At 46.3% G+C, this 27,972-nt stretch overlaps 1 protein-coding gene across 1 annotated transcript in view; it reads left to right on the forward strand.

Moving 5' to 3' along the window:
* Positions 1-27,972, forward strand: part of LOC126575340 (uncharacterized) — a 65,496-nt gene that overhangs the window by 16,302 nt on the left and 21,222 nt on the right. The window contains exon 2 of the mRNA XM_050235983.1: positions 180-1,382. Within this exon, the coding sequence (XP_050091940.1) occupies positions 1,325-1,382 (58 nt within the window). The 5' untranslated portion in view covers positions 180-1,324. The remainder of the gene's footprint in view (positions 1-179; positions 1,383-27,972) is intronic.

Here is a 27,972-nt window from a genome sequence, read left to right on the forward strand (position 1 = left end):
GTCATGTTCAGCTCGGTCATCTCGTCCACATGCTAGCTGTTCCTTCCCTTCCTTCTTTTTCTCGGCAGGTCAACCTTATCGTCATCATCATCTTCAAACCGCGACGTACGGTGTTGCCCCGACCTTGTGTGCTGGCGATGCGTTTGTTTCATTGTTTTCCATGGCTTTATATTTTCCAGACACCGGCACCGGCATTGTGTATGTATATGTGTAAGTGGCCTCAGCTCGACAAGTTATTAAAGGATCCTTCAGCGGACAACCATTCTATCGCAGCCGCAAGAAGCCGTGACGGTGACGATAAGGCGCTCACGCTGGATGCGAAGGCGTACAGTGATGCGATAGCGGCCATGCCTGGCATGAGTTGGCCGCGCTTCGGGCGTGGACCAGGCGTGGAAATTGTGTATTGTGTTCCGTCGAGCGAAGGGCGTTCGCTGATGGGCCGGAAGTAGTCACGAGCACGAGGTGTGAAGTTGTGACCGACCGGCAGCGCTTATCGCGAGCAGGTTATCGCGCGCGCGCGCACACACAGATGGACAAGGAAAAATGAGGTGTGAAATCGAGGTTGAGCGACGTTTAATGTCCGCTACGCACGCCATCCCACTAACCACCAACAGTTGTCGGTCAACCGGCAAGTGACCGGGACCAGTGGCGAACCTGCCTGAAATAAATCCTCCCCACAGCCGCTTGTTTTGTGTCCGGCGTGCATTCCTGGCATGTGTCTCGGTGTGTGCAGTGAAAGAGTCATTAGTAGTCGGTGAATGTAAATGTGCAGACCAGAAGCAGCAGCAGCAGCAGCAGCAGCAGCAGCAGCAGCAAAAGGAGACGAAAGAAGAAAGGGAACGCAAGTGATACTATCAAAGTGGACACTGCTGTGTGCTGTGTTTAGTGTGTACGCGTTCAAGTGTTGAAGCTGCCACCGTAAGTGTAGAGCACCGGGAGTGATTTCATTCCTTCAAAAAACAAAAGTTTTGCTGCAGCACTCGGACTTGGAGAGCACGGGAAAGGGGTCCTGTCACCGGAACCGGTTTCGTCGGGCGTGTCCAGCCGGATGTTGAAGGTGCTTTCGTGCACAGCGTGTCTGTGTATGTGTGTCTGTCAGCTGGTCCTGAACTAGTCGTTTTGTGGCGTCCGACTGGAACTGGAAGAGTAGCAACTAAATGGTCCGCAAAAGTGAGCTCGGTGCAGATTACGCGGTGTACAGTTGAGTGAGCCGGAGTGAGCCTGTCCTCGTTCCTTCCTCCTTCTCCTTGGGGAGCGTTCTCCTTCCTTCGTAGCGCAGACGGTGGCAACCCTCGCCCGAGGGTGCACCGGCGAAGCAGTGAAAATGTTATTTGCCCGCGATAGTATCATCCTTTACCTCATGCAGCTGATGGCACTGGAAGGTAAGTTGCACGCCACGGCACAGCACGCCAGGCTGGCAAGCAAGCTGGCAGCTGGAACTCGTTTAGGTAGCAGGATGGATGGGGCGGAGAAAGGAAGAAGGTAGTTGAGTCGTTGGGCTTCGAAAAGCAATTTCTGGATTCGTTTGCTTTGCGAATGAAGGCTCGCCACTGGTGAGTGTGGAGCACTGGCTCGGCCTCACGAAGAATGATGTGATGTAAGCTGCAGTTCGAGGTTTGAGAAGCAGCTTATTGACACAAGGAAGTTCCATAAGTACATTATAGCCTGTGTTTGGGAAATGGAATTGGAAAGTTTGGAATACTTTATTCTAAAATAAAATAACGATGGAAACATTTCAATAACCGGACAATAGGTGATCACGATTTGCAGTCACTATTAAAGTTCCATTATCGGTGAAGGTATAAGTGCAACGAAATCCTGTATGATCTATTCGAATGCTGGTAAAAAAATTGTTTATTAATTTATTTAACGATTTGAGTCTCTATGACAAACCTCTGAAACTTTCTAATTTTACCGGCTACCTGGCGCCTCCATCATCGGGTTTCGGAATCGGAGCTAAATCATTTCCTTTTCCCAGCGCAGTGACCAGTTTTGCAATTGTATTTACCTCTCTGGGCACAAAAAATGGCAACGGTTGGGCTTGGATGGGAAAAAGTAAACTTAATAAAGCGTTAAAGGAGGGGTTTCGGTAATTTCTTACCAAACCAAGGACCAGTTTTGACAACTATTTGTGACGTAGCCATTCATCTTTATTCTTTCAAATGAATGGCATATTAAAGTACAACTTTTGAAGCATATTTAGTTCTATTTTAAGGAAGATTTAATAAAAGCTTCATCCATGGGATCACATTTAGGCAGCCATGTCTGCGAAAAGATACTTTGTACGGTGCCCATCGTAGCTGCGTGATGGATCATCAGAAAAATACAAATCGATACTCATTTGAAAGATTGTAAGTTTATCCAGGTAGCTTCCTCAAGATTTTGTTGAATTTCTTATTTTTTTTATTTTTAGCAAATTTGTGAAGTTGAAAAAGTGATGCTTTTTGACATTTTGCCTAAAAACACGATTTAAAGATTAAAAAAAAAGTATCAACAATTCTAATAAAATCTCTTGTCAGTTTTTCCTCGATTCATCCAAAAAATTGCACAATGTTCTTGCAAGGATCAGCATTAAGGGAAAAATCTTAAAAATATGTGTCTAAACAAAAATTAAATACCGAAGCCCCCCCTTAAAGGTTCATGGTCGGTAAAGGAACAAGTACAAAAAATCATGTCCTTTTCGAAAGCTGGTACAAGAATTAGTATTATGTTGGTTAGCATTCTAAATCTCTATTACAAAAGAATAGCCCCCGAAAAAATGTAATTTTACCGGCTACCTGGCGCCTCCATCATCGGGTTTCGAGAACGGAGCATTATAATTTCAAGATCCCGACGTGGCGACCAGTTTTGGAACGGACTTTACCTCTCTGGCCTTGAAAACTGGCACTGGTTGGGCTTTGTTAGGAAACAGCAAATTTAATAAAGCGTTTAATGGAGTGAAATGGTTGCTGAAGTCTATAACGAAAATTTGAAGTACAGCATTACTCTTTGAATTGAATTAAACTTCAAACTCCTGAAGATTGTTGTATTCCACATCTTTGAGCCATCGCCTATCATGCATGTATAAGAACATAATCGTAGTTAAAAGAGCCAGTGTTGGTCTTATTTGATACTCCAATCCGAGTTTGGACACCAACACTGGCGTCCGATCCTTTGAATCATCCGACACCAGCGGTTGGTGGTAAAGCGGTAAATTATGTTCTCTATAGAACTCAATTGAGAAAGACGGTGCACCTATCAAGAGGTTGCTCTTTAGTCGTTTGTTGATACGTTTTTGCATGAAAAGTAGCGCTTCAAAAACGTCTTTTATCCTTAAGTAGTCAGTTGCCGTTCGAATTCTTGCTCCTAAGTATGTACAACAGTGAATTTTGGAAACAGAAATTCCCTCGGTTTGCTCGTTAAAGGGTGTTAAAGAGTGTCTGCCAAATTATGCCACTTAACTCGACCTGAACAAATTGGAACTAAACACCCCAAAATGAAGCCCAAAGAGGCCGCACGCACATTGAATATTCCCAAGTATTGCCTCACCGGAACAAAACCCGGTAACCGGTGGACAGTGTTTTCGCATAATTATCGAACCAATACATCGGCCATTCCATACGCCATATCCATATTGCCCATATCCTTTCAGCATCCGCGATGAATGCGCATAATGCGGCAACCGGGCGGCATAATGCGAACGGACGTGTTGCTCTTCGCGCGGTGCGATGTTTAATTGTTATCCTTTTTGCATGTGCCGTCAGTTGGTGGGTCGGGCGGTCGGTTCGCTTTTTGATCGTAACACCGGCTCCGGACACAAAGCCCGGTAGTAATTACATATCCAGATTGCTCCAGGATATTCCGGAACTGATCTGAAAACGGACGCACAGGAGGGAACCGTAGACGGGTGTACCGTAAGGGAAAGTTGATTGCATTTACGGTTCCGCTCCGTTCCTTTGCGCTTTTCCCATTAAACTGTTTTCCACCCAGGCACACAAGCACACACAGAGAACACGGAAACGATGCATCAACATCTTGCGAAAGGCTTTGGGGGGAGTGGCGCCATCCTGGCACGGCCCGGCCCGGCCCGGCCCGGCTGTGATGCAAGTACGCGCCATTGCGACCACATCTTCTCTAGCCGCCAGAGACCACCAGGACCCGTTCGTTGGTTGGCTGGCTGAAATCTCGCTAGTTTGATTATGATGATCTGGTAAATATGGTTGGAACGGTTCGGTTGCACAACCAGCTGCTGCTGCTGCTCGTTCCAGCGCGCCCTTGTAACTGACTCTCTGTCTCGCGAGGGATACAGTCCTGTACTCCCCGCGGTGTATGGCTCATGTTTTCCTCCTTTTAACCCACCGACCAGCTCATCCTCCGTCGTTATGCCGGCGACATGAACGACGCAACGTGCAACGAGCTGCTGCTGCTGCTGCTGCTGCTGCTACATTAAAGGCTCTCTTTCCTTCAGTACCTTTTGAGTGCTTGTATGTATGTGAGTGAGTGTGTGTTTTCAAGCTGCAAACTAGTACGTAATGATGTATCATTAAGGCACGTTAAACCACATCATTACAAGGATATCTAGCCATCTAAGCCGAAGCGACAGTGTGGTCGCTTCTTGCCCATTCCCGCTTTTTGCTTCTCTCACTTTCTTGAGACTCTTCACATTCAAAGCATCAGTGAGTCTGTGTGAGTAATTTTCTGCTGCTTAAAGTGCAATATTATGTTTAATTATTGTACGTCGTATTACGCTTCTTATTCATTCCGTTGTTTCGATTCTTGGAAATAAACTGTTGAAGGAGGGTCTCTTCCCCTAGTAACATGTAACAGACGAGCGCTGCAGTGAACGACAACAGTAGTAGGGGTGAGTTTTCTCCCTCCAAGGCCCATAATATCGCCCATCGTCGTTTTCAGTAAATTCCCCGGGTTGATCAGATCATAACAATTTGAATAGGAAATAATCGTAAAAACCCTTCCCCCAAACCCTAAAAAAAGAGCGCATTCTGTTGCCGCTGCTACAGCTGCTGCTGCTGCTGCTGCTGTAGAAAAAAAAGAGAGGATCCAAAACAAGGGAAATAGAAATATCGTTTAAATTGAATTCATCCCCATCCTTCCCGCGTCACACCCCATCAACCGGCTGCACCCAAAGCTCGCTGGCTGCTCTCGCTGCTGGCTAATTTGCCAAGAGGTCTAGTCAAATCAGCCACAATCATCACTTTATTATGCCCTCGATTGGTGGCCCGATTCGCTTGCTTTCAAACCGGTTGTCCGGACCAGGGAAGAGGACAGGGAGCTGACAAGAACATTGGCAGGAACAGCAACAGCAGCGGCACCCAGTAAGAGTAGAGATGTTTTCCGAGAAAACCAATTTACTCGCAGTCAAAGTTTCAATTTTGGGCCTGGCTGGCTTTCCCACATTTTCCCGGCCTAATACTACCGAGCATTCCGTTTTTCCCCGGTGCTCGGTGCTCAGGACGAGGCCCATTGGGAGTGCTGTGCTTGGGTTCCGTTGCGGCAGAGGTTTCACACTCGCATCATTCCGTATCTTTCACTTCGTTCGTACTCCCGTTTTCCCGTTCTTTCTATCTTTATCTCTCTATCGCTCGCTCTCTCTCTCTCTCTCTCTCTCTCTCTCTCTCTCTCTCTCTCTCTCTCTCTCTCTGTGAGCCACATTTTTCCTTGGCGATTCATTTGATCAACCCTGGCATTCGTCCCTTTTTCCGCCCGTCCCAAAGGGATCCCCAAACCAGTCACAAAAGCGCTTTTTCCGCGAAAAGGGTTTTTTCCCCAATCTCTCTCGCTCGATCTGTCGCGAACGGTTAGGCACGCGGAAAGGCGTCTTGTTTGGCAGGCGGCTTTCCGGGCCGGGTGCTGATTGGTCCGGGGCCACCGGAATCCCGTCGAAAAACGTCGCGTCGAGACCGCTGATTTTGTGTCGCATCCCTCGCCTCTGTGTCAACCATCGCGTTGCAAGTGTCCTTATAAATGTTTTCGACGTAAAATTCGTCCTTTGGAAGCTGGCACCGGTGGAAGCTGGGAAATTAGTTTATCAGCATAAGCCCACGGAGAGCGCGAAGGAACAAAAGGAAGGAAAGCGACGTTCGTCGCAGGTCGGCAGTAAATCCGGCCAGCCTCCAGCTCAAGCACAGGCCGGCTGAAGGGTGTTGCTACAATGGCGATAAATTCGATGTCAGGTTTTCATCGAGCATCAGTTTGACAGCGCGGACAGGGCCTAGGTAGAGATTGATAAGAGCCGAGCCGGAAGGTTGCTGGAAAAAGGGTCGTCATCGTCCGCCCCGTGGTGAGAGGAATGCTTAGGAATGTTTCCATGTCCTAGGCCCCTAGAAAGGGGCCACCATTTTCTGTCGAAAACAAAAGCGCAAAAGTTTGTCGCAGAATAAAGCAACGAATTTCGGGGAGGGAGGGATGGGCGGAGAGATCACAAGGATGTTTACCGGTGACCATGCCATAAAAAGGACAAGTTGCGTTCCGTTTTTTTTCTCTTCTGTTTTAGCTGTAGCGTCAATGACAAAGATCTAGCTTCGAGTTTCGCAAAAGATCCTTTCTAAATAATCTCCCCTTTGGTGGAGACATCTTCATCTTTGGTCTGCATTTTGACATTTGTTCTGGTCGCAAACTCGAACCAATTTACACAAGGTACGCTGCATACTCCTGTACGCCACGTTTTAACAGAAAAACAAACGCCCACATACAATTTTCCTCCTCCAAAAAACAGGCCCACGTAGTAGTGGTAGTAGTGGTGGTGGTAGATGGAGACGACTTGTTGGTGCTCGGAACCGAAACCGTTGATTCGCGACATGCTTGCTGCTCGCTCGGCGCACCGGGGAAATATTTACTTTTGATGAATTATTTATGTTTCGAAATTTAATTACTTCGCAAAAACAAACAATTCCGGCGAAAGCGTGCACGGGCCTGTCCGGTTTCGTGGGTTGGTGGCTGTTGCTCTCGCACGCTCCGCACGCTAATGGGCAGGATGTCAAAAATGAAACAAAATAAGACGCCAGCCGGCCAGTGAAACGAAGGAAAAAGAGGAGGGCGGAACGCAGCATTCGCGAGTCATCCTGACGCCAGATCGATGATTGATGATTATCATCTGTTTGCAGTGACGTTTGCAGTGAAGACTGGGCATTGGGCTGCTTGCGAGTGCGGGCCAGTTGTGTTACTACCCGGTTCCCGGGAAGGCAGAGGCATATTTCTTTTTCTTTTTTGTTGTGAAAATCAAATTAGCCGAAGCGAGATTGATTTTAATCCAATAAATTTGACACTGGGCCCATTCATCCATCCTCCCATCAGCTTGGCTCGTTCGTTCGCATGCTGTTGCTGCTGCCGGCGCTGGTGCTTTACGAAGCTTGACGCTTTACAATTTCGATGGAGGCGCGATGGTTAGCCGAAAATCGGTCGGCCCCTTCTTTGTTTATCGAATGCGCTGGAGCGGCGCGATAAAGCTCACCGAAAACAAACGATATTACTACAATGAATTTCTGGGTTTTCCGTTGCTGGGCCTTTGGTGCCCATGGCCACGGACTGAAATAGCACCGAGCGTTTTCGATAGCAGCTGGCATGTTTGCGGTGCTTAACATTATGCCAAAGGCATGCGTTGTTTACCTGTATTTTAAAATTTAAATTACTAGTGCGGCGTTGAAGTAAGTTATGTTATTTTTTGGTAATAACCTAAAAAATCAAGCATATTGATACCCTCGGAAAGATTTATCAGCTCGTTTTAATCATCTTGCTAAAAGTAATGTGTGAGTCTCTCTCATTCAATGATCTGTCTTGAATGAATTTCAACTCATTAATTATATTTTTTTTCATCCCTTCTGCTTCCTAAACAATTTATTCTAGGTTTACTTTCAACTAAAGTTTCAAAACAAGCAGTTTTTAGTAGCTTTCTATAACAATGTGATGGTAACCAATACATTCATTTAGCCACTGTCTTTAAGTAGTTTTATTGGAAAAGTGCAAATGATATCTTCAGTTTAACTTTAATCTTTTTGCTGTGCACTTTTTTCCGAAAAACACAAAATAATAACATTTCTAAAGCCATTTTTGCTGCACATCAGCTACGCACAGCAATTATATTCTCGATTTCAATTCAATTTCAAAGCAAAGTGGTTCGCTATTAACCAGAAGAAAAAATCTTGCCTCACTTTCATGAAATTAATCTCATTGTTGAATTCTACAGTTCTTCTGATTTGTTTTGAGCATTCACTATAATCACCATCGCATAAATGCTAGCTGACACTTTGAAAACATGCTTCGTTTCTGGTCAAAATGTAAAGAAATGTTGTGGAATGTTTTGCTCCACCAGGTTCACTGGGCGTCAGTGCCGGGGGTCACATCATTGCAGATTCATCAATTGATTCCACGTACTGCTTGGAATCAACATCCATTTTGTTAGATCTAAAAACTGGGAGGAGAGGAGTGTGGTGCAATTTTGCCGTGCCGAACAGAAAAGCGAGCATTTCTTTCGATTTTTGTTTAACTTCGCCTTCCCTTTGTGTGAATTCAATTACGTTCCATTGGGTAGACCGGGTGCTCTGTTGGTTCCGTGCCCGGTATTCCGTAGCATTGTTTTCAAATGTACCACAATCCGGTGGGGTTCTAAATTGGTTATTCCGAGAGCTTGATAAAAAAGAACCCGAACAATCGTATCAGCTTGGTTTGTAATTTTTTTTTTAGCTTCTTATTCCACGAAGCCAAGCCACTATCGTTCCCGGGTCCTTGGGGCATTTATATTATTCTACAAAACACAATCTATTTGCTGATGGTTGGGGCGCACCCCCAGCAATAGAGTTATTGGGAGAGCAAATGATTTCCATTCGATGTAATTTAAACTTTCTCTCTGTATCTGATAACTTCTGATAACATTCATGTTAACGAGTCCAATAATCCCACACCACTTTGCTTGCTGCTATTATTGCTCTTTCGGTGGCGCGAGTTTTACAATAAAAACTATCGAAAATTGATTCATCACCCAGCATCCCCACATTTGAGGGGGTGCAAACTTACGAAATTGAATAAAACCCCAAATTGCAAACCATTTCTCCCCCGGGCGGGGTAGAGTGGCCCCCAGAACCCCTCCCCATCCCGAAAAGGGAATTCCTAAAAAGTTTCCTCTTTCGTGTAAACTCCTGGGGTATTTTAGAATTGTTGCAAACAAACATTATTCAATGAAGGATGAAATGCAAGTAGTATTTGAATTATATTTCGCCCTGTTCCCCACGATTGGTGCGCCGGTGCTGCTGCGATGCGATTGCCAACCGGTTCGAAGCGATGGCCCCTTCTGTGGAGTGGTGGCACTATGCAAAGCAAAGCATTGCATGCATCGTATGCATTGCATACATGCTGTGCATCTCCCGGTGAGCGGCAATCGAATGCCGGTTTGCGAATCGTTTTGGAGCGAGAACGGAACCGGAGCGAAATTTTCGAATCAGCAACATGCCACGGGTAATCGATTCCCCTCGTGTCCGTCCGTCCGATGCCGTGAACATACATCGTCATTTCGGTCTTCCTTGCACCGGGGAGCGAAGCGGAAAACACGATTGTTGATACACTTTCAAGCAGAAAAACTTCATTTGCCAGTGCCCGGCTGCCACGGTTGCTCGATTGAGTCTCCTTCTTCGGAGTCATTCGGTTCGCAATCCACCGCCACCAGGGATACTGACAGACAGACACAAACACAGAAAGGCAGCTCCCCCCCCCCGGGGGGTGAATGATTTCACAACCGACAACCGTGCCATAATTTCTGGAAGCGCTTCCTTCGCCTGTCTTTCGGTCACCGAGCCACGGCCACGGCCACGGCCGTCCCTGTTGAGCACTTTGAGCGCCCAGCGCCCCCTGCCGAGCACAATCAACCCCTGAGCACACACAAATACACAGACACCGGGCCACGAAGACATGGAACAGAGATAGTGGCGTGCTAGATAGGTTCGGAGATTGGACCTCATGGAATATGCATGGCCCAGCAGGCCCGTCCAAGCGAGCGAGTTACTACTACACTCCATCTCGATTTCTCGCCAGATAACTGTTTCTCTATCATCCCTTCAACCCCTCCCCCCCAAAGGCGCGCGCGCGCGCGAGAGGGTGAGAGGCACATGATCTGTAGTCGCTCATCGTCACACTTCGTCCTTCGCATCCTTCGGCCCTGCCATTGGACGTCGTTGATTACTTGGCAAACATGTACTCCCGGCCTCCGGTGTTCCATAGCATCTACCAACACCTTCCTGACCCCTTCTGCGTCGGCCCGTTGAAGACGGAGAACGGGGTAGAATACATCTATTATTCAAACACACTTCTTGCACCTTTCTTTTCGCTCCATCAAGCGTCTCGCTCGTGGCCAGCAGCGGTAGCAGAAGGTGGAACCTGCGCAGGGATCGAGGTTCGAGCCGATGGTACGGGCTGCATCTAGTAACGAAGGTACAGGACCGCACCGTTGTCTCTGTTATCGGCCAATGCGGCCCGGCTCGAGGCTTTCACCGCGTAAAGAGTGAAGAAAAGATCGGATAAAGACGTTCCGACTCCCGGTACTGTATCTCCCGGCACCGGAGTGCTTTTCGGAGTTCCACCGATTCCAAGGAAAGCGAAAAACCCCGGGAAGGATTTACTGGTAGAACCGGTGACCGGGGGGCCACCGGATTGTTTTTGCTGAACTAGGGAGGTCAGGGAGGGGTTTGGGTCATCTCTCGGTGAGCCCTTTCGCCAGCGCATTAAGCCACAGCCACCAGCGTCTCGTCAGCTTTTCGTGAGGGGTGGGATGGAAGCAAAAGCAAAAGTCGCCAACCGAGCGACCGACCGAGGTGGAATCTCTTTTCGAAAACAAACTTCCGGGGGGTTCCTTCGCTCTCTCTCTACTTCTCTCCCTATATATAGCTCTCTCTCTCTCTTTCTCTGTTTTAGAATTGGTGCGCATTGAAGGAGAAAAGATTTTGAAGCTTCTTTCTTTTTTCTTCGGGGGTTTGTTGTTCAAAATCGTCCATTGTGTTCGGTCCGATGATATTAGTTTCTTGTTTCCTAATGGACTCTCCCGGGGCACGGAAAACAGCACAACACACACCTTCACACAAAGAAGAACACGCTTGTTCCTCCTTTTTTTTTTTTGAGTCCCCTTTCCTTTCGGGGCGCGGCACACTTTTCATCCCGAAGATCCCGGTCACATCATCATTATTTTGAAGCTTCCATTGTTGTTGTTCAGCGTGTCTCTGTGTGCGAAAGCCCAAGTTTCGTGGTTCTCTGCTGCTGTTGGTGGTGGTAGCAGCCTCAATATTGCTCACCACTTAACGATTGCTCGAGACAAACGTTCTCGGCGACCATGGACGCTATGCTCTATGCTTCTATGCTGGCGAAGATGCTGGCAAACCATTTCAACATACAACCACAACCACAGGCACATGACCACACTCAATAGCAGTTTGTCGCACTACTCCTTCCGTTCATGATTTATTAAATATTATTTCTTATCTTGCTGCACATGGTGCTCTCTACCGTTACCTTCCAGTTGCAGCACATGCTACAACACTGGGCACTATGTTGCTGCCACCCCAGTGCCATGATGGCAGTGCAACCAGTGTGAGCACGCCACATACACCTCTTGGTCTGCCGATAGGACCGCACCACTAAGATTGTGTCACTGTTTGATTTACTAGTATCCGTGGCAATGGCAGTGGTGGTGGCACTGGTGATGGTGGTATGCAGAGTAAGCAAACTGGCCACCAGCACCAAGTACTCCAGATGGTACTTTTCGAGTCGCTGACCTCATGAGATGGGAGCTTCGGGGCACGTTGGACAAAGATTTATCGAAAGTGGATTCCCTCGACCAAAGGCTTGACGATTCTCGGACGCCAGTTGCTTGTAATTGTCGAGCAGAAGCATCAGCTGCACCATCACTGGGGGCCCGGGGGGGGGGGGGGGGGGTGTCTCAGGTCACGACGAATTATTACTCGACGTCCCCAGATGCTACCTGAGTTTTGTTGGGCGCCCTAAGCCACCGGGAATGGGGCTCCGAGTGATTTCACTGCCAGGACTGAAAGTTGAGTTCACCTCCGAGTGATTATCAGACCTACGGCCAAGGGCGCCGCATGGATGGTGGAGCGGAGGGTAGTGTTTATGAGCTGGCCAGCAAAATGGCCAAATGAAGCTACGAGCACACTCGAAACCGATCGAAGCCACTTAATAATTTGATTGCAGGAGCATCCGTTGCACCGTACGGGGCATTACAAGCGCTGCCAGTGAGCCCTGAATGATGATCAAAGGGTGAGCGTTCAACTAGAATTATGACGATGATGATTGAGTTTATGTAATGCAGCATCGGTGAGAGATGAATAGTAATGATTGGCCGCGATGAACAACGCGTGTGTAGATGAATTCAATAAAGGATTTTTTCAATTTGTTTAATAGGTAATATTGTGCTACTTGTTCATTTATGCAATCATATGCTCTTTGGCAGAAAGTAAAAAAAAAATCTTTCTAAGCATTCTATTCAATTTGAACATCATTCTATCAATATTGATTATGAACATCAGTAGACTTTCAAAAAAAATAAATTCGTTGCGTGGCACAATGTTCTACCACTACCAAGCAAAAACATTATCTTATAGCTAGTGCAATTTTAGTTTAATAATTCAATCGAACAATGATACTCTCGACTGTGGTTTTTGAAAAAAAAACATCTCTTTCGATATTTTTTACCATCTAGCTATGCGCCATTTCGCATGTTTTTATGCTGTATTTACATGTCTTTCAGCTATCACAACGATGCTTTTATTTCGGAATCCGACAAATGTTTTTTTAACGTTTCAAATATATCTTATCGACTACTTATGTTAAATGTAATTAAGTTGCGTAGTTTTGATTACTTTATGTTATGATCCTTCTGGTCTGGTTCGTAAATAAGTATTCCACCCAGAATTAAAGCGACAAAAAGTAGGAAAATTACGTTAATTCATTACAGAAATGGCTTATTGTTCGCGTTTTATTTTAATACAAAACCATCAAACTTTTTAAGATATAAAAATAAAAGCTAAACATGGTGGTGTAACTTTTGAGCCGGCGATACATGAAGCGTAAACTCTCGTATAAACTCAGAGTGTAATGCCAAAAAGATTATACTTATGTCAAAAAGATTATAGGCCCGCGGAGCGTAAATCCGAGCGTAAAAGCAAGCGTAAACACAGCACCAACATGAAGCGTAGCGTTATGATGGATTCAATGTTCTTCAATCGCTAATATACAGTAAAAACATCTTAAAATATTAAAGAAGATGTTCAGAAATCAACTTATCTCGTCGATTTATGTTTTTTGTGGCCAAAAACACATGTAATTGATGTAATAGCATAGTATAATTGCACGTGCACGAATGTAATTGCAGTTGACGTTTCGGTATAAACTTTTAGGCGATTATGCCTGCCACACGAAGCGTAAACTTTTTGGCATTACATTCAGAGTTTATACGAGAGTTTACGCTTCGTGTATTCCTGCCTTTGGAACGATTTTAAAGTTGCTGAGGGAAATAAATTATAAAGATTACAACCACTGCAACTGAGGGAAGAATAATTATTAATAAAACGAACTGGGATAATTAATAAAACCGATTGCAATTACAAAGAAAAAAAGCAACGCCCTTTCTAGGAGTTACTGATGATCAAGTATTCGAAATTTCAAAACCATTGGTCCAGTAGTAAGAATATAACCACCGAGTCTTCGTAAGTTTTACAAACATTGATCCAAACCATATAAAAATGTAACAAAGCTTAATAAAAAATAATATAAAAATTATAACAAAACGCACGAAAACAAATATTTACGTTAAGTAGGAAGCACTCAAAGAATGAAAACATACTTTCTGTTATCGAAATCAAGCGCAAACTCCTACCGACAGCTACTCTCGCACAATACTATGTGATAAGATAATTAATCATTGTCATAGTTGAGTGCGCAAGATGTCTGGAGTATTTCAAACCTGGCAAAGGCACATGGGAGACCTACAGACACCTGGAATGTGCACTGCACGTAGCCGCACTTTCATCTCAGCGCTACTTAACCCCGCGTGTGTTCTTTGTAAATTGTAATACAACAAGGCCCCGTTTGATAGGCTGGAAATTCGATTAAATTTCAATTCAGTTCAATTTCCAAAAAGCAACATTTACTCGATCCTTGCGGAGAACCGCACGGACGAACGGACACGGACTGAGAGAGAGAGAGAGAGAGAGTGAGAGAGAGTGTCCGCGGATCGATGGTCGAACACCATCTACCACTAGAAACAATATTTGCCACGAAGACACCCACAATGACAGGAGGAGGACAGGAAATGAGAAATTATCCGATCCCACCCAGGCCAGCCCAGTGTGAGTGTGTTTGTGTTGGGTTGTCCACATTCCCGGTGATCCCCGTGATCCCCTCCTGGCCTGGCACACATCTCGAATGTGTCAATTTGCTCAATCATCCGGGTCCCATCATTCCCAAAACCTAATTAGCGACTTACGGGGCACGCGACCACGTCCACCGGCACCACACGGCTTATGGTCTCGCCGTTGGCCATTGATTACCTGGAGTGAGCCCGGGCGAGTGCTGTTTGAGACCCTGGCCGTGGTGCCTGTTGAGTCAACTGAATTGAAATTCGAATCTTACGCCCTGTCGAGCGTGTTATAATGTGGCCAACCAATGAGTCCTCAATTCAAACACAGTGTTCCGTGTGCTGACTGCTACCAAGCCAGATAAGCTACACCTTCACCTGATGATGGACCACTCGGGGAGAGCCACAATTTTGGTGCCACAACTGTCCGTCCATGTTTGGTTGATTAGAGATCCCCTAATCCCAGCTGCTGCTGCTGCTGCTGCTGCTGCTGGATGCAGATTGCTGCTTCTTCTTCTCTCCTCTTCCTCGTCTCTTCTCTTCTGTTCTACCATCAGATGCTTGTCTTCTTTTTCAATCTAAACTCAATTCCCAGAACCTACCACCTGGGTATGTGATTGATTAGGGCATAGATTGAGGGACCTGGTATTCACCGGCATTAATACCGAGCTTCTTGTCCAGTTTCGTCCAGACTTCGTGTCCATTGAGGCGAACGAGACGAGTGAGGGATGAAGGGTAGGGTGTTCCAACCGCACCACAGGCCATTTGGTGTCTATCTATCTTTCTATCTGCCCGGGGGTGCATCTCAATCGAATGAGTTCTAATTTAGCGAATGTGATGTGGTCCTTGATGTCCCAAAGGGGATGAAGGTGGAGAGCAACAAAGCAACAACACCAAAAAAAAAAACCACCCCCGGAGGTCAAAGAACATTCAGCAGCAGACAGGAGCAATCGCTCAGAGGGACGGAGGGCAGCATCATTCCATATCTCTTCTAGCCCGGTGGCGGCAGCAATATGACCAGTGGCAGCCCCTGCCCTTCTTTTTGTATTGAGAAATGTTTGCGAAATTCTATTCCTAGACTTTGGACACAGAAGAAAAAAAAACATGGCCATTCCTTTAGCCAAACACCATCCACATCGCCTATCAGACACCAGCCCACTAGCGCTAGCGTTGTGTGAGCATTCCTTACAGTCTGCTGCCCCCTGGAATGCGGTAGATCGGTAGCTTATCGCAAAACACGGCCACGGCCGCTTCTCAACTAGTAAACCACCCCCAGCCAGCCACGGGGCCATGCATCATCGTCCTTTCGGGAGGAATGTTGGTCCCTTTCTCCACTACCTTTTGTTCTCTCCTTCACTCTTCCTCTCAGCTCAGCGACTCATCGTTTTGATGGAACGGCATCCCCGTCGCTCGATGAAACAAAGAAAAGAGAGTGAGAGAGAGTGGTGAAAGGGGTACAGGAGGAGTGGGGTGGTCGGGCTGTGGAAAGATTACGTAATAATTGCTCTTATCGTTCGAGACCCGGCGATGCCTCCATTCCTTCCCTGTCTCCACAGGAAGTTCTCCAGTAGTGAGTCCGAAGTGGCGCCCGGGAGGAAAATCATTTCACAAAAAGGCAGCATCCAATGCAATGGGGGGTGGAATTAGCGGAAGGGGGCGAATGGGACGGTGGAAAGGGACTAACCTCACATGTTGCTTCCCATGGCCCCGGGACTATCGGTTGATTTCCTCGGGGGATACGATGCTATGGACCCTGTGGCTCTCGGATGAAAGCTCTGCAGATGGTGTACAGCGCACCCCGCCCTTGAGACGGTGGAGGCAGAGATTTGCTGGCCATCGATTCCACTCCCCCAGATCTTGCCTTCTTCTTGCCATCCCCTTCGGAAACCATCGCTCTGACTGTTGCTGGCCACCTCCAGGTTTTGGGCCGACACTGCGCTTGCTTTGATGAATTACTTTGATGAAATCGCCTTGACCAACGGCCCCGGGGTCCTTGTGCTTTGTGCCAGTCCCCGCCCTCCTTTCTAGCGTCCAAAGCGAACAGATTTAACCAGGTTAGAGCTAATCGATTAGCCGATGTCAGAAGCAGCAGCAGCACCATGCTTCCGTAGGGGTTTCATGAGCTGCCGGTCGCCCTGTGTGATGCCTGAGCTTAAGGGATGAAGGCTACCCCCCCCCGGGCCAACTACTTCGTCCATTTTTGGGACAAAGAACAAGCTGGCAAGCTGGCGAACCAGCTGGCGGGTTGGCTGGCTGGCAGGTTAAGTTTGCAAAGTAGCTGATGCCCGAACACGAAAGTACACGTTTTAGTGCCCCGCCAGTGCGCGAGCCCACATCCTGGCACGCCTCTCCAATTACTGTCCGAACTTTCGTGGCCCTGGAAGTCCCTGGGTGCCATGAAAGGGCTCCCAACACCCGGGGATATTGCCTCGGGAGAGGGAGAGAGAGAGAGAGAGTTTTCCGACCAGATGAACTGGTACAGGCGGTCTGGTTTCAGGTGGGATCGATAATCAATTGCAGGCGAGGCGTTGATGGGTGCCGCAGCGTCCGAGCTCTGTAGCGTCTAGCTGTTCAAGTACACGACAGCAACTTTCACTTGGTGGTAAACTGTCACTTGGTGTTTTACAATTTATATTTTCAAGCCTTGCGGTAATACAACTTTGATTGCAACTGTCAAAGACATACCGGCAAGCGTTAGTGGCAAATGGGACTAAGGTTTAACGTCAGTAATGAATAATAATTAACTGATGGAGATTGAAAACACTTTTATTTGATTTTGAAGATTTAATCAATTGTAGTATGTTTCTTCATATTTATTCAAGAGCCTTCTATAAGACTGATAATGCAACAGGTCGGAAACTTATCTGATTAAAGTGTCTAGAATTGGATAGCTAAAAGATCGATATGAAATAAATGCTATAATAGTGCAATAAATGCAATGAAATAAATGAAATACATATGCGCCTTTACCGTCCTGCTGCACGGTAGCAACTTCAGTAAAATATCGTTTTGACATTTCTCCGTTGAGTAGTTTAAACTTAAAAGATATCTTATTCGAACTTTCACATTTATCTTTCATTCATTATTCTAAATAAAGTCATTATTCTTCCAAAAAGTAGACCGTATACCACTAAGTGGTGTAGCCATATGACCATCACACTGTCTATGATCTGAGACCAAATTGAGGTTTCATCGACATGCAATACTGTTTTTGGTGTTTATTCAACACCTATTTACATAAATCAGTCCACATCATAAGTGATACTACACAATAATATATACTTTTTCATGCTTAATCATGTCTAGTTTAGTGTCTGAAAAAGAGCTTTCGCGGGTAGCTCAACTGTTTTGCTTTCTTTTCGGAGGATCGGTGGCAGAATCAAGAAATCGGTGGCAGAATCAATTCTAATGCTTGTAAAGGCCTTTAATGACAATGCGGTAGAGGAAATCCCTTGCAAAAATTGGCTAAATTGGTTCAAATATGACCATTTTCTTCAGTGACATTTCAGACTTCAGTGGCAAGAAACGTGAAAATCGAGCCCAAAGCGTTTTGGAGCATGAATTGCAGGTTCTGTTGGACGAGGATCATGTGTAATCGTTTAAAATACTTGCCCAGTAGTAAGAAATTACTCAACCAGCCATTTCATACAGCATAAGTTTCATGAACCCCGTTGAATCCCATTCATAAACGATAATCAGATGGAGCGAAACCAAAACACATCGCACTCGTCAAGAATGGTTCAAAACTATTTCAATACATTCAACTGGGGTGTTATATCCCACCCCGCTAATTAACTGGACCTGAGCCATTCCAAATATCTCCACTTTTTGACGATTGGTCACACGCTGGTCGAGTAGCACTTCGATTTGTATAAAGTTGTCGGAAAATGGCATGACGGGGGGTTTGCCGTGCTAAATGAACAATTCTTTTGGCATGGTAGACACAAATTGCCCAAAAGATAGGAAAAATACTTAGATTAATTTATTTTTTGGTTTTCTATTTTAAAAAATGTGTTTTTAGCGACAAAAAAACTGCCATTGTAAGCTTGCACACCTGGTAGTTAATGCTATCAATGATAGATTGACGCAACTGAAAATAGTTATCGTGTACAAGTGAACTTTAAATCCTTCTGCCTTGTCGAATGAAAAAAAGTTATCTCATTTTATCCAATACTTCATTTTGTAAACCCCATAAACCTCATTATCACCTCACCTTGGAAACAACCGCACACGAATTCGAAGAATGCAATTGCATGGCGGATAGACCACGCACACGCGCAAGCCGGTGTACCGGGGATTGTTCCAAAACAGATTCATTATTATATCAAGCGATAATAGAACAAACCCTGCGGCACCTCTAGCTGCTGCTCTTGACAGTCCGGAGCGTTCCGGATGTGCGCTGAACGGATTAGGAACGGAGCATAAGTGGAGTAAATTGATGAAAGTATGTTTCTGCTCAAGCTGGGAGCTACCGTGGACTCCGGACCGGTAGCAGGCAACACTTTTCAATTGACAGGCCACTGGCATGCAGCAGCAGCAGCTGGTGCCGCTCCTAGATTCCACCGGAAGCGCACATAACCTGCAAAGAGCACTCGGGTGCTCGGGAGGCGAAAGCTCACACTCGATGGCACTCCCTGCTGCACACACTTATCGCTAAACTCTATTAGCTGAGCCCCTGGGAGAGTCGCCCGGTGTCAATGTGGATGTGAATGTGTATTTATGTGTGAGTTTTGCTACGAAGGATTCGAGGTAATTGGGCAGGCCTTTCCGTGTATGTGTGCGTTGGTGCGGATGTGTGTTTGATCCGGATCTTCATAGCAACGGCTCGGACACTCTGCTGCTGCTGCTTCGGACTCCGTTTACTTTGCCTCGGGCAAAACATCTGCTGTATCAACATTCATTAAATCAGGACGCCCTTTTCCGAGGCCACAGGGCACCGGGCACCGGGCACACACCCATACACTCTGTCACACATACAGCGGAGCGGTCGGTGGCTTTGTTTGGTCGAGCGTCGGGGCGCCCAACGCCTTCGGCGTATCTCGAGACGAGACTTGAATCAGAAAACACCTATCCATCGTGCATTTATCATCCGGTTCCGGTGCTGTGCTGTTCCTAGTGTTTCTGGTTCCTAGTGGGGGAGGGTTGCAGGATCCAAGGGGGAGAATCCGGGGACCGGATTCGGTACGGGATCAGCCAAACGGAGCTACACGGCTTCGTGGTCCCCATTGGCGTTCCATCCCCACCCAGGACGTGTCCTCTTGGTGTGGCTACTTTCATTTTCGCTGCGGAATGCCCACTAGGCCTCCGTTCCGGATCCGGCCGGCCATCGTACCGGGACCACCGTATGACTGGCGGAATTATTTTCTCGTTTTTCGATGAAGACGACGACGATGATGATGATGATGACGAGCTTGCGCCCGAAGGGCGCTGGGAGTAGGGATTCGGGGGGCGAAGCGGAGGCTGGTGCGGACGTTCAGGAATTATGCTTCTTCTTTAATTGTTAATTATTTTCTCCTAATGCCTTCATTGGAGCGGAGGCGACAATTAGAGCGTAATGAATTTTCATGAGGCTTATTAGGGCGGCGCTGGGGCAAAAAGGGAAAATGTCGCACTAGCGGAGGGGTGTGGTGAGGGCGTGCTGGGAAAGGGGGGGGGGGGGGGGTAGCTCGATCTAGGTTTTGAGTGGTTTGATGTTGGTGGATGGTGTCCGGCCCGGGTTTTTGTTTTGCTTTGTATGGTTTTTGATCAGTTCTCCTTTGCGTGGCCTTGTTTGCTAAAGAGCTTGCTAAATGGATATCATCATAACTATGCAAATTCATTCAAATGTTTACCGGCCAGTGCGCACAATGTGCTTGATGTTTACAACATCGGTGCGTAGGGCAGCATATGGCTATCAGTTTTTTAATTTGGTTTTTGTTTTCACTTCATTTCGTGCATTCCATTATCGGCATCACAAACGACAAATTAACGGATTGAAGCATGATATTGGGTTTAATTATGTTTTTTTTTTCTTAGATGATATCATGGTCCATAATAAATATTATTATTTAATCAGTGGTAAAAAACCGTGGTAATAAATTGACAAGTGAGTTGAAACCATTTGCTAACAGCGATAATGAATTTCTATAAATGAGGCATCCAGATAGCAAACTGTAGCGAGCTATTTTTCAGGGAAGCATTTTTTAGTTCTCTCCAAGTCTCTTTTTACAACGAAAATTGTTCGGCTCTGTTCCGTTGATTGTAAATGCGAGCACAAGTACTAGAAATAAGTAGACAATAACAATTAGTGGAGTGAAGAAAAAGTGTCCCAGATGAGGCTTTTTTTTATTTCAAAAGAGCACAACATTTCTTCTAACACATCCTAGAAGGAACCAGAGACATCAAAGCCAAAATAGGAGTTTTTTTTATCCAAATTTAAAATGTTCTTACCTCAAAGAACACCAAAAGATTTAGCAATACTTTGGAGTTCTTGTAACTGTTTGAATTTTGCATAAAAATACGATGATAATTATCGATGTTAGTTATGCAAAATGTGCTCTGCTGTTATTCTCATGGTTTTGAGTGCATTCGTGATAATCAATTAAGTTTAGAAGTGATTAAGTTTAGAACTTTTTCCGCTTATCTTTTCCGTTCATATGATGTGATTTCCTCAGTACGAACAAGTTTGATACGTTTAATATTTAATAATTGGCAACAAACAATGGCGATCATTTAGACAGTTCCTTAATTTTTTATAGCTAACAGAAGGTTATTAAAGAATAATAACGACTCATTTGTATTTATCACCTCGGATATGCATATGCAGCAGTACCAATACCAATAGAAAAAGAAGCTAAAGCCAGATAGTACAATCAATAAATAAACGAATTGTTCCAATGCATCATAAATAGTCTCTGTGAAAAAAGAAGGAAATGAAATTAACTTACCGAATGCACATCGCCCCTTCTTTTATTGACACCACTGACCTAGCCATCTAAATTCATGATGAATTTTCTTTGAAAAACCACCCGTCCAACTACTGTGTTTACTACCAAGTTTGCCAAGTAATTAAATTAAAGCCACTCCCGCAGCACTACTAGCTGCAGCGTGCCCGAAGCGAACGAACGAACGAACGAACGAACGAAGGCAAAGCGAAGTAAGCACTAGGGCACTACTAATGGAAAGTGCAAATTGCGTAATTATCAAACACGAAAAACACCTTATCCACTGTGTCCGCTCTGGTCACGCCTGGAGCTCTCTCTCTCACTCTCCCTTTCTGCCTGTCTTTCTGTGCGTTCACCCCTTTTTCTCGCTTTAACAACTCCCTCAACACAACGCTGACCTTTTCTGCCCTGTCCTGTCAAACGCAAAAACAACCGGCCCCGGCCGTAGGGGCAGGGCAAAAGTTTAATTAAAAATATTTTATTTCATCAAAAACATAAATAATGCAGAGAGAGAGCAGTGGCACTGGCACCACTCTGGTAAACCCGGGAGTAGTTGTAGTAGTAGTAGTACAACTCCGTCCAATATTATGCGCCTATGCATTTATTATTTTCAATCAAAAACCCAATGCATTTTCAAGTACCGGAGCGATTTTCAGGCCCGCAATATGCCCGTAGCCATGGCATGTGTTCGAAGAAAAACTGATCCGCGCACCACCAATGACCAAGTCCCGGACGCGGTACCTATCGAACTGCATCGAGAACCTGTGCCTTTTTGTCTCTCAGTTATAGCGTCGCGCGTAGCTTTTTGCATAGACCGACCGTGAGGGTGAGGCCGTCATCACGAGGTCATCAAAAAAGCCAGCAACCCTCGCAACCCTCGTTGACATATCAATAGCCGAGGTATGGCCGAGGTTCCGGAGTGAAATATAGCCGCGGAATGACTGTTTTGCCCACAAAGCTCCCCAGCTATGCAAATATGTCTTCTCCATCCAACCCCCACAAGCAAACAGAGACCGTATGGTATGCATGCTGGTGGGGACCACGAGGAAAAAACCCCCCAAAAAGCAAAGTACCTCTCGGTGGTTATATAGACCTAGGAGGAGACCGAGGCCGAGACCGAGACCGAGACCTCGCGCGCCTCCGACGACCAATTGGGACATTAGCTTTACGATGTCAATAAACAATCGCACGCTGGTCGCGCCAACGGGGACGGGCACTGTTACGAGCCTTTTTTTTTTTTTGTTGCCTTCTCCATTTCCGATTCCGGTCCCACGGATCGACCACGGATCTGGATCTGGGTGGAGTGCGGTTTGGCACGCAATAGAAGATCATTTCCATCGAGTGGTCGCATATTTATGATCGCACATCCGTCGCCCAAGGGGGATCGCCTTTCACCACATTCGCCGTTGCGTATAAAAAAGAGCGCGATTGTTGCGGAGGAGATTAGCTTGTCTCCTCCCCTCGGACTCTTCAGGATACTAACGACATTCGTGGAATTCAATGAGGTCTTGCCACCAGACGTGAAATCTGTGTCACGGTTTATTCGAGATCTTGCCAACGATTGAGAAGATTTTGTCGCTTTTTCTCTCTCTCGCTCCTGAACAACATAACCTCACAAAACGTACTACGACGCACTGACAGTCTCTTGTTACTGTTGCTGCTATTCTGTTATCAATTCACTTTCAATAGTCCGATCAGACGCGAAGAGGTGGTACCCGGGAGTTCATTAAAAAACCATTTTCCCGGAAGTTCCGTTCCAGTGGTGCGGATAGGGTTGTGCGGTTGCCATGCGGTTCCGAGGTTGCAAATGGTTCAGCGAAAAAAAACCACGATCCTAATGAGGATAGGAGGCATCCATGGGAAGAAAGGGAGTGAAAAGACCACATAACCTCACATTTTGGGGCCGAGGGAGCTCACGGGATTCGCCGCGGGATGACATTTTGTGCAAATAACCATTTGGCTCTCTCGCCAGCCAGCCAGCAGCCAGCCAGCAGCCGTAGCCGTTGGCCTCTTCGGGGGTCACATTAAAAAGTGCTGTCTGTCGGTGTGCCAGAGTGTCGTAGTGTATGTGTGCGCGTACAAAGGCAATAATACGTGGCAAGCCGCACCGCCCGAAAAAAGCATCCTCCGAGATCGGATCGTGGGATGATTTTGCATGCCAAGGCATTTTCTTTTACGACGTCCTCTTCCTCCCGCTGCTCCCGGTCCCATGGATGGTGATGATGGGCTTCGTTCGGGATGGGTGCTCGAGAGTTCCATGCGGGCATTAGCAAAACCTTCGAGGGTTCGATTGTGGTCCCGGAATGTGGACACATCGCTGGGTTTTGGGGGTGCGAAGAAGTTTTCAACAGTAACAAAAAACAAAATCAATAACATCGAGCAAATGGGGGAACCGCGGGGTATTGTGGTGGGCCGGGAAAACACGGTTATGCTTATTTTATGATTATTAGCATCCCGAGGTCCCGAGGAAGTTCGAGTTTTGTCGTCGCCAAAAACTTCCAGCCCCGGTTCATCCGCTGGAGCTTCAGGACCGGATTGTTCGTTAAAAGGAGGTCCCGAGCCCCCCGGGGGCAGATGGGAGGAAAAACAAAAAAAAAAAGAGCCGCGCCCGGGCAACACGCCGATGATGTTTTGCAATTTGATCCACATGTGTTGCTGCTGCTGCTGGTGCTCTTGGAAGATCAGGCAGCCGGAAACAGCGAATGAAACGTTACGATGTCATCAGGTCCACCTCTGCCTCTCTCTCTGTCTCTCTGCCTCTTCTTGGATCTTTGGCTTGACATGGGATCTTTTCTTCTTTATTTTTCTGATTCACGCCCTCTCTTCCACCTTGTCTGTCCTCGCAACGTGTCATCACAACATCGCATTCGTTCGTAATGCGCCAAAAGAGCAAACATGAGAGCATATTAAAATTTAGAGACGGTACCTAGCGCGTCCGCGCGTTGTACGAAACTAAGTCAACAAGCCCGTTGCTGTGCACCGGGGCGTGCGCGTGTCTGTGTTTGTGGCGGCGGCGGCGGCTGTTGATGCTTCTCCATCAGCGCAAATGCTGCTGCGAATCGTTGCCATGGCATGCCAGTAGCACGGCGCGGCGTTGCGATGACAGACCAGAAGTTCCAGAAAATTGGCAGAACGAAAACAAGACGCAAGTACCGCGAGCGCCAGGAGAAGCAAAGGGGGAGCAGGCAACAAGAAGGCAAGAAAAACATAGAACCTAAACGCACATCCTCCTCGCCTTCTCTCCGGCACACATGCGTTTCATGTGCACAAATATTCACAGTTCATTATGTTGGAGACAGAAGAGGGGAGAAAGGAGAGACACTCGACGAACCGCGGCCTAGCGCGGCCCCCTTTTCTCGACTGTCTCGGATCTGCTTGGAGTTGGAGTTGGAGTTTTCGCGAGTATCACGAGGCCCCCGATGCCGATGCCGCACCGTGCATGAATACACTTATGCTTATGCTTGAGATGTTTTGCACAGGAGGAGGAGGAGGAGGAGGAGGAGGAGTGGGAGGTGAGTCATGAGAAGTCAGACAACGGGTGGCAAACAGGCGGTGGCATAGAATGCGTTGTTTATTTGTCGTCGTCCTCGTCGTCGTCATCGCTGTTGTTGTTGTTGTTGTTGTTGTATGTGCTCTGCTGCGTTGAGAGATGGTGGTGGTGGCCTCCGATTTACATTTATTCGTATTTGGAAGCTGGTAGAGAACCCGTGTGGTGGAAGATGGTGCTCCCGATGGGAGGCCAACGCGAGACAAATAGCGTAGTTGACGCGCGCCATTGCTACATCCAATCGAGAGATTAATTTCCCTCGACGCCACACCAGCCAGTGAGCCAGCGAGCGGCCACAGCAGGGACGAGTGTAACACGTCGTCATCGCGATGTGCCAAGGTACCTAAGAAAGGAAAGGAGGAGGGATATGTTGAATGAAGATTGCTTTTCAAGAATGTCGCCGGATTTGAGGGGTTTTTTTTGAAGGCCACCTCATACCCGTTTTTTCGCTGCATTGCATTGTGCCAACGATGGGAGGTGGTGGGAGATATGCTGTTTCATAATTTTAACTGTGATAAGCACAATATGTTGGCATACTCGGTTTCGGATTGCTTTACCGTTGCCCCGTAGGGCCTGCAATGCAAATCCGTCTCAATTAGGGAGGTCGGCACAGAGCGATGTGCATCATCCTCATCGATCGGTCACTACGGTTCGTTCGTACCGAACTGGACGCCAAGCTTCCCCAAGAGGACGACAACCCATCCATTATGATATTAGATAACGGAGGAGGGGTATCGTTTTGCTTTTTTTGAAAAAAAGGAACGTCCTGAAGACTGACGTCAACCTGGTCAACGCTGTGACAATCCCGTTCATGCTGCAGGCTTCCACGGAGCAGAAATTATGGCTACCATTTTGTGACACTTCAGTTCCATCATTTTCGTTCGGATAAAATATGCAGCAGCTGCATCATGCTGTCTGATTTTGCAGAAAACCCTCTATCATCGTTAATGCGAGATCTTCTTTGTGCAATTTTCCGAATTTCTACTTGGACATCATACAGACATGATAGAGAACCTTTTCGGTGTCTTTTATTACGTAAATACGCGATATTTAAGGTGTTAACATTTAGAGAAAAAAAAAGATAGAAGTTGTGAAATTATTATTTTAATCGTAAACAGTTTAATAAAACTGCTTAAAAAGAATAGCATTCTACTTATTTAACCACCTTTTCTCGAAAAGGTCGTTTCTACTGTGAAAATTAGCTCAATGCTCATCAATTTTCCACAGCTTTGCAGTCCAATACACTTCTCTACGTTGGATGCAGCGCCTATACATTTCCTCCTTTCGCTCTGTTGGAACGAATTTCGATTGTGACAGAATGCCAATTCGTCGGGCCACTGCAACACAATTATCGTCTGGCTTCGTTGGAATAGACTTTCAAGGAAGCACTTCTTTCGAAGAAAGCCCTTTTCCATGGTTGTAGTTGTCCATGAGAAGGATTTCATGCTTTGGTTAATAATGGTTCGTCAGATGCTTCTGGATCGATTCTTTCTCGTAATCCTGAGGTCGAGCCCTTTTTCCAAGAAATCATCTTTAAACCATTTATAAATCCGTTTTAGCATTTCGAGCATCTACGGTAATAGAGCAATGTTAAATCATTGTAGGCCAGCTGAATTGATCAGCATAATCCAGAGGTCTCAAACTCAAATTAGCAAGCGGGCCGCAGTTTAAATTATCAACCAGTCCGTGGGACATTCCATTACATAATTTGAAGGTGCATGGTTTTATTTAATTTCCTTTTTCTCAAATACGAAGTAAAGGCAATTCCAAAACTGCTTTGATGGAGGCGCCATGATGGAGGCGCCAGGTAACCGGTAAAATGGCATACTTTCGGGGATTTGTAATCGAAATTAAATAAAGCTAAACAACTCAGTGAACTCAAACTGCATTATGTGGAGAATGTTGAAATATTTTGAAAGTGTTTCTTCATTGAATTTTTGGAACTATACTGTACAATAACAATTGAAATGCTATCGTTGATGTAATCATCTTTCAGCCAATTATGAATGTGACTCCAAGTAGATTCAGAGCACATTATTGGTGTTGGAGCTTGTATTGGATGCGAAAAAATGTAATAAAACCAATGAATAATCAAAGAATCTTTCGATTACATTGCAAGTTGGTTTGATTGAGCCTTTGCTAGCCATCCACCGTCTACCGATATTGCCCTTCATGTAATAAAAGGTACGATTGCAATTTCACGTCAGGTTCTTTCTCTTCTCGACAATAGTCAACAAGAAATATCCTCTTCAGTTCTTCCTGTCTCACGTAGCAGGAAGTACAAGCAATAGGCGATCCCTGCAACCACTCTTTCATGATACAGAGCATCGCAAATCCACTCTCTGCTTCTACCTTCTGCATATGCCATACGATATCTGCTTCGGGGACGACTTTGCGTTTCAATTAATTTCCAATTGACATGCCATCAGATCGAGTACTTGTTCGAATATCCTTTGGTGCTTCCTTTGATGTTTCGGAAAACGTAAGCCACTCCACCCGCAAGCAGCAAGGACCAGCATTGAATTGCCTTCCCAACGTTGGTTGCTTTCGAACAAGCAAATCAAATCGATTAGCAGACAACATTCCAATGCTGTTCGTATTTGATTTTTATTCATCTCCTGGAGCAGGAACTCGGAGCTCCAGAGCTGTAGAGAGAATGAAAGAGAGAGGAAGACATTGTCCAAACTGTCGTTCAAATGCAATGCTACAAAATTGCCTATTCGGAAGTCCGGGTACAGATTGGAGAACAAGATTGGATTCACGGACATCGGACAGGCAGCCGAGGGCCGGCACGATTGGGTTAGCGATGACCTAGACCGTCCCGAAACGGGACAGGATCATGCGACAATCGAAACCACCGTTCGGATTCTATTATCCTTTACAAGATAAGTTTGACCACGACAAGTCGTTGGCACTCGCCACCGCTGCGCCACTAACCTTCAAAAACATTAGCCGGACGGCATCCGATTCGATCCGATCCGACAACGTCCTTGCAAAGCGTCGTGGTCATCTCCCTGGTGCACCTAATTCCGTAATCTGCCCAAACCAGACCAAGACCAGAGCTGCTGCGCTGCTGCTGCTGCTGCCAAAAACCTTCTGCTGGCCGCTTGGGGCGTTGGCTTTGCGCTCAATCCGGATCTTGGCTCGGACTGCTTGCA

Source organism: Anopheles aquasalis, chromosome 3 (genome assembly GCF_943734665.1).
Source record: "Anopheles aquasalis chromosome 3, idAnoAquaMG_Q_19, whole genome shotgun sequence".
Classification (NCBI taxonomy): domain Eukaryota; kingdom Metazoa; phylum Arthropoda; class Insecta; order Diptera; family Culicidae; genus Anopheles; species Anopheles aquasalis.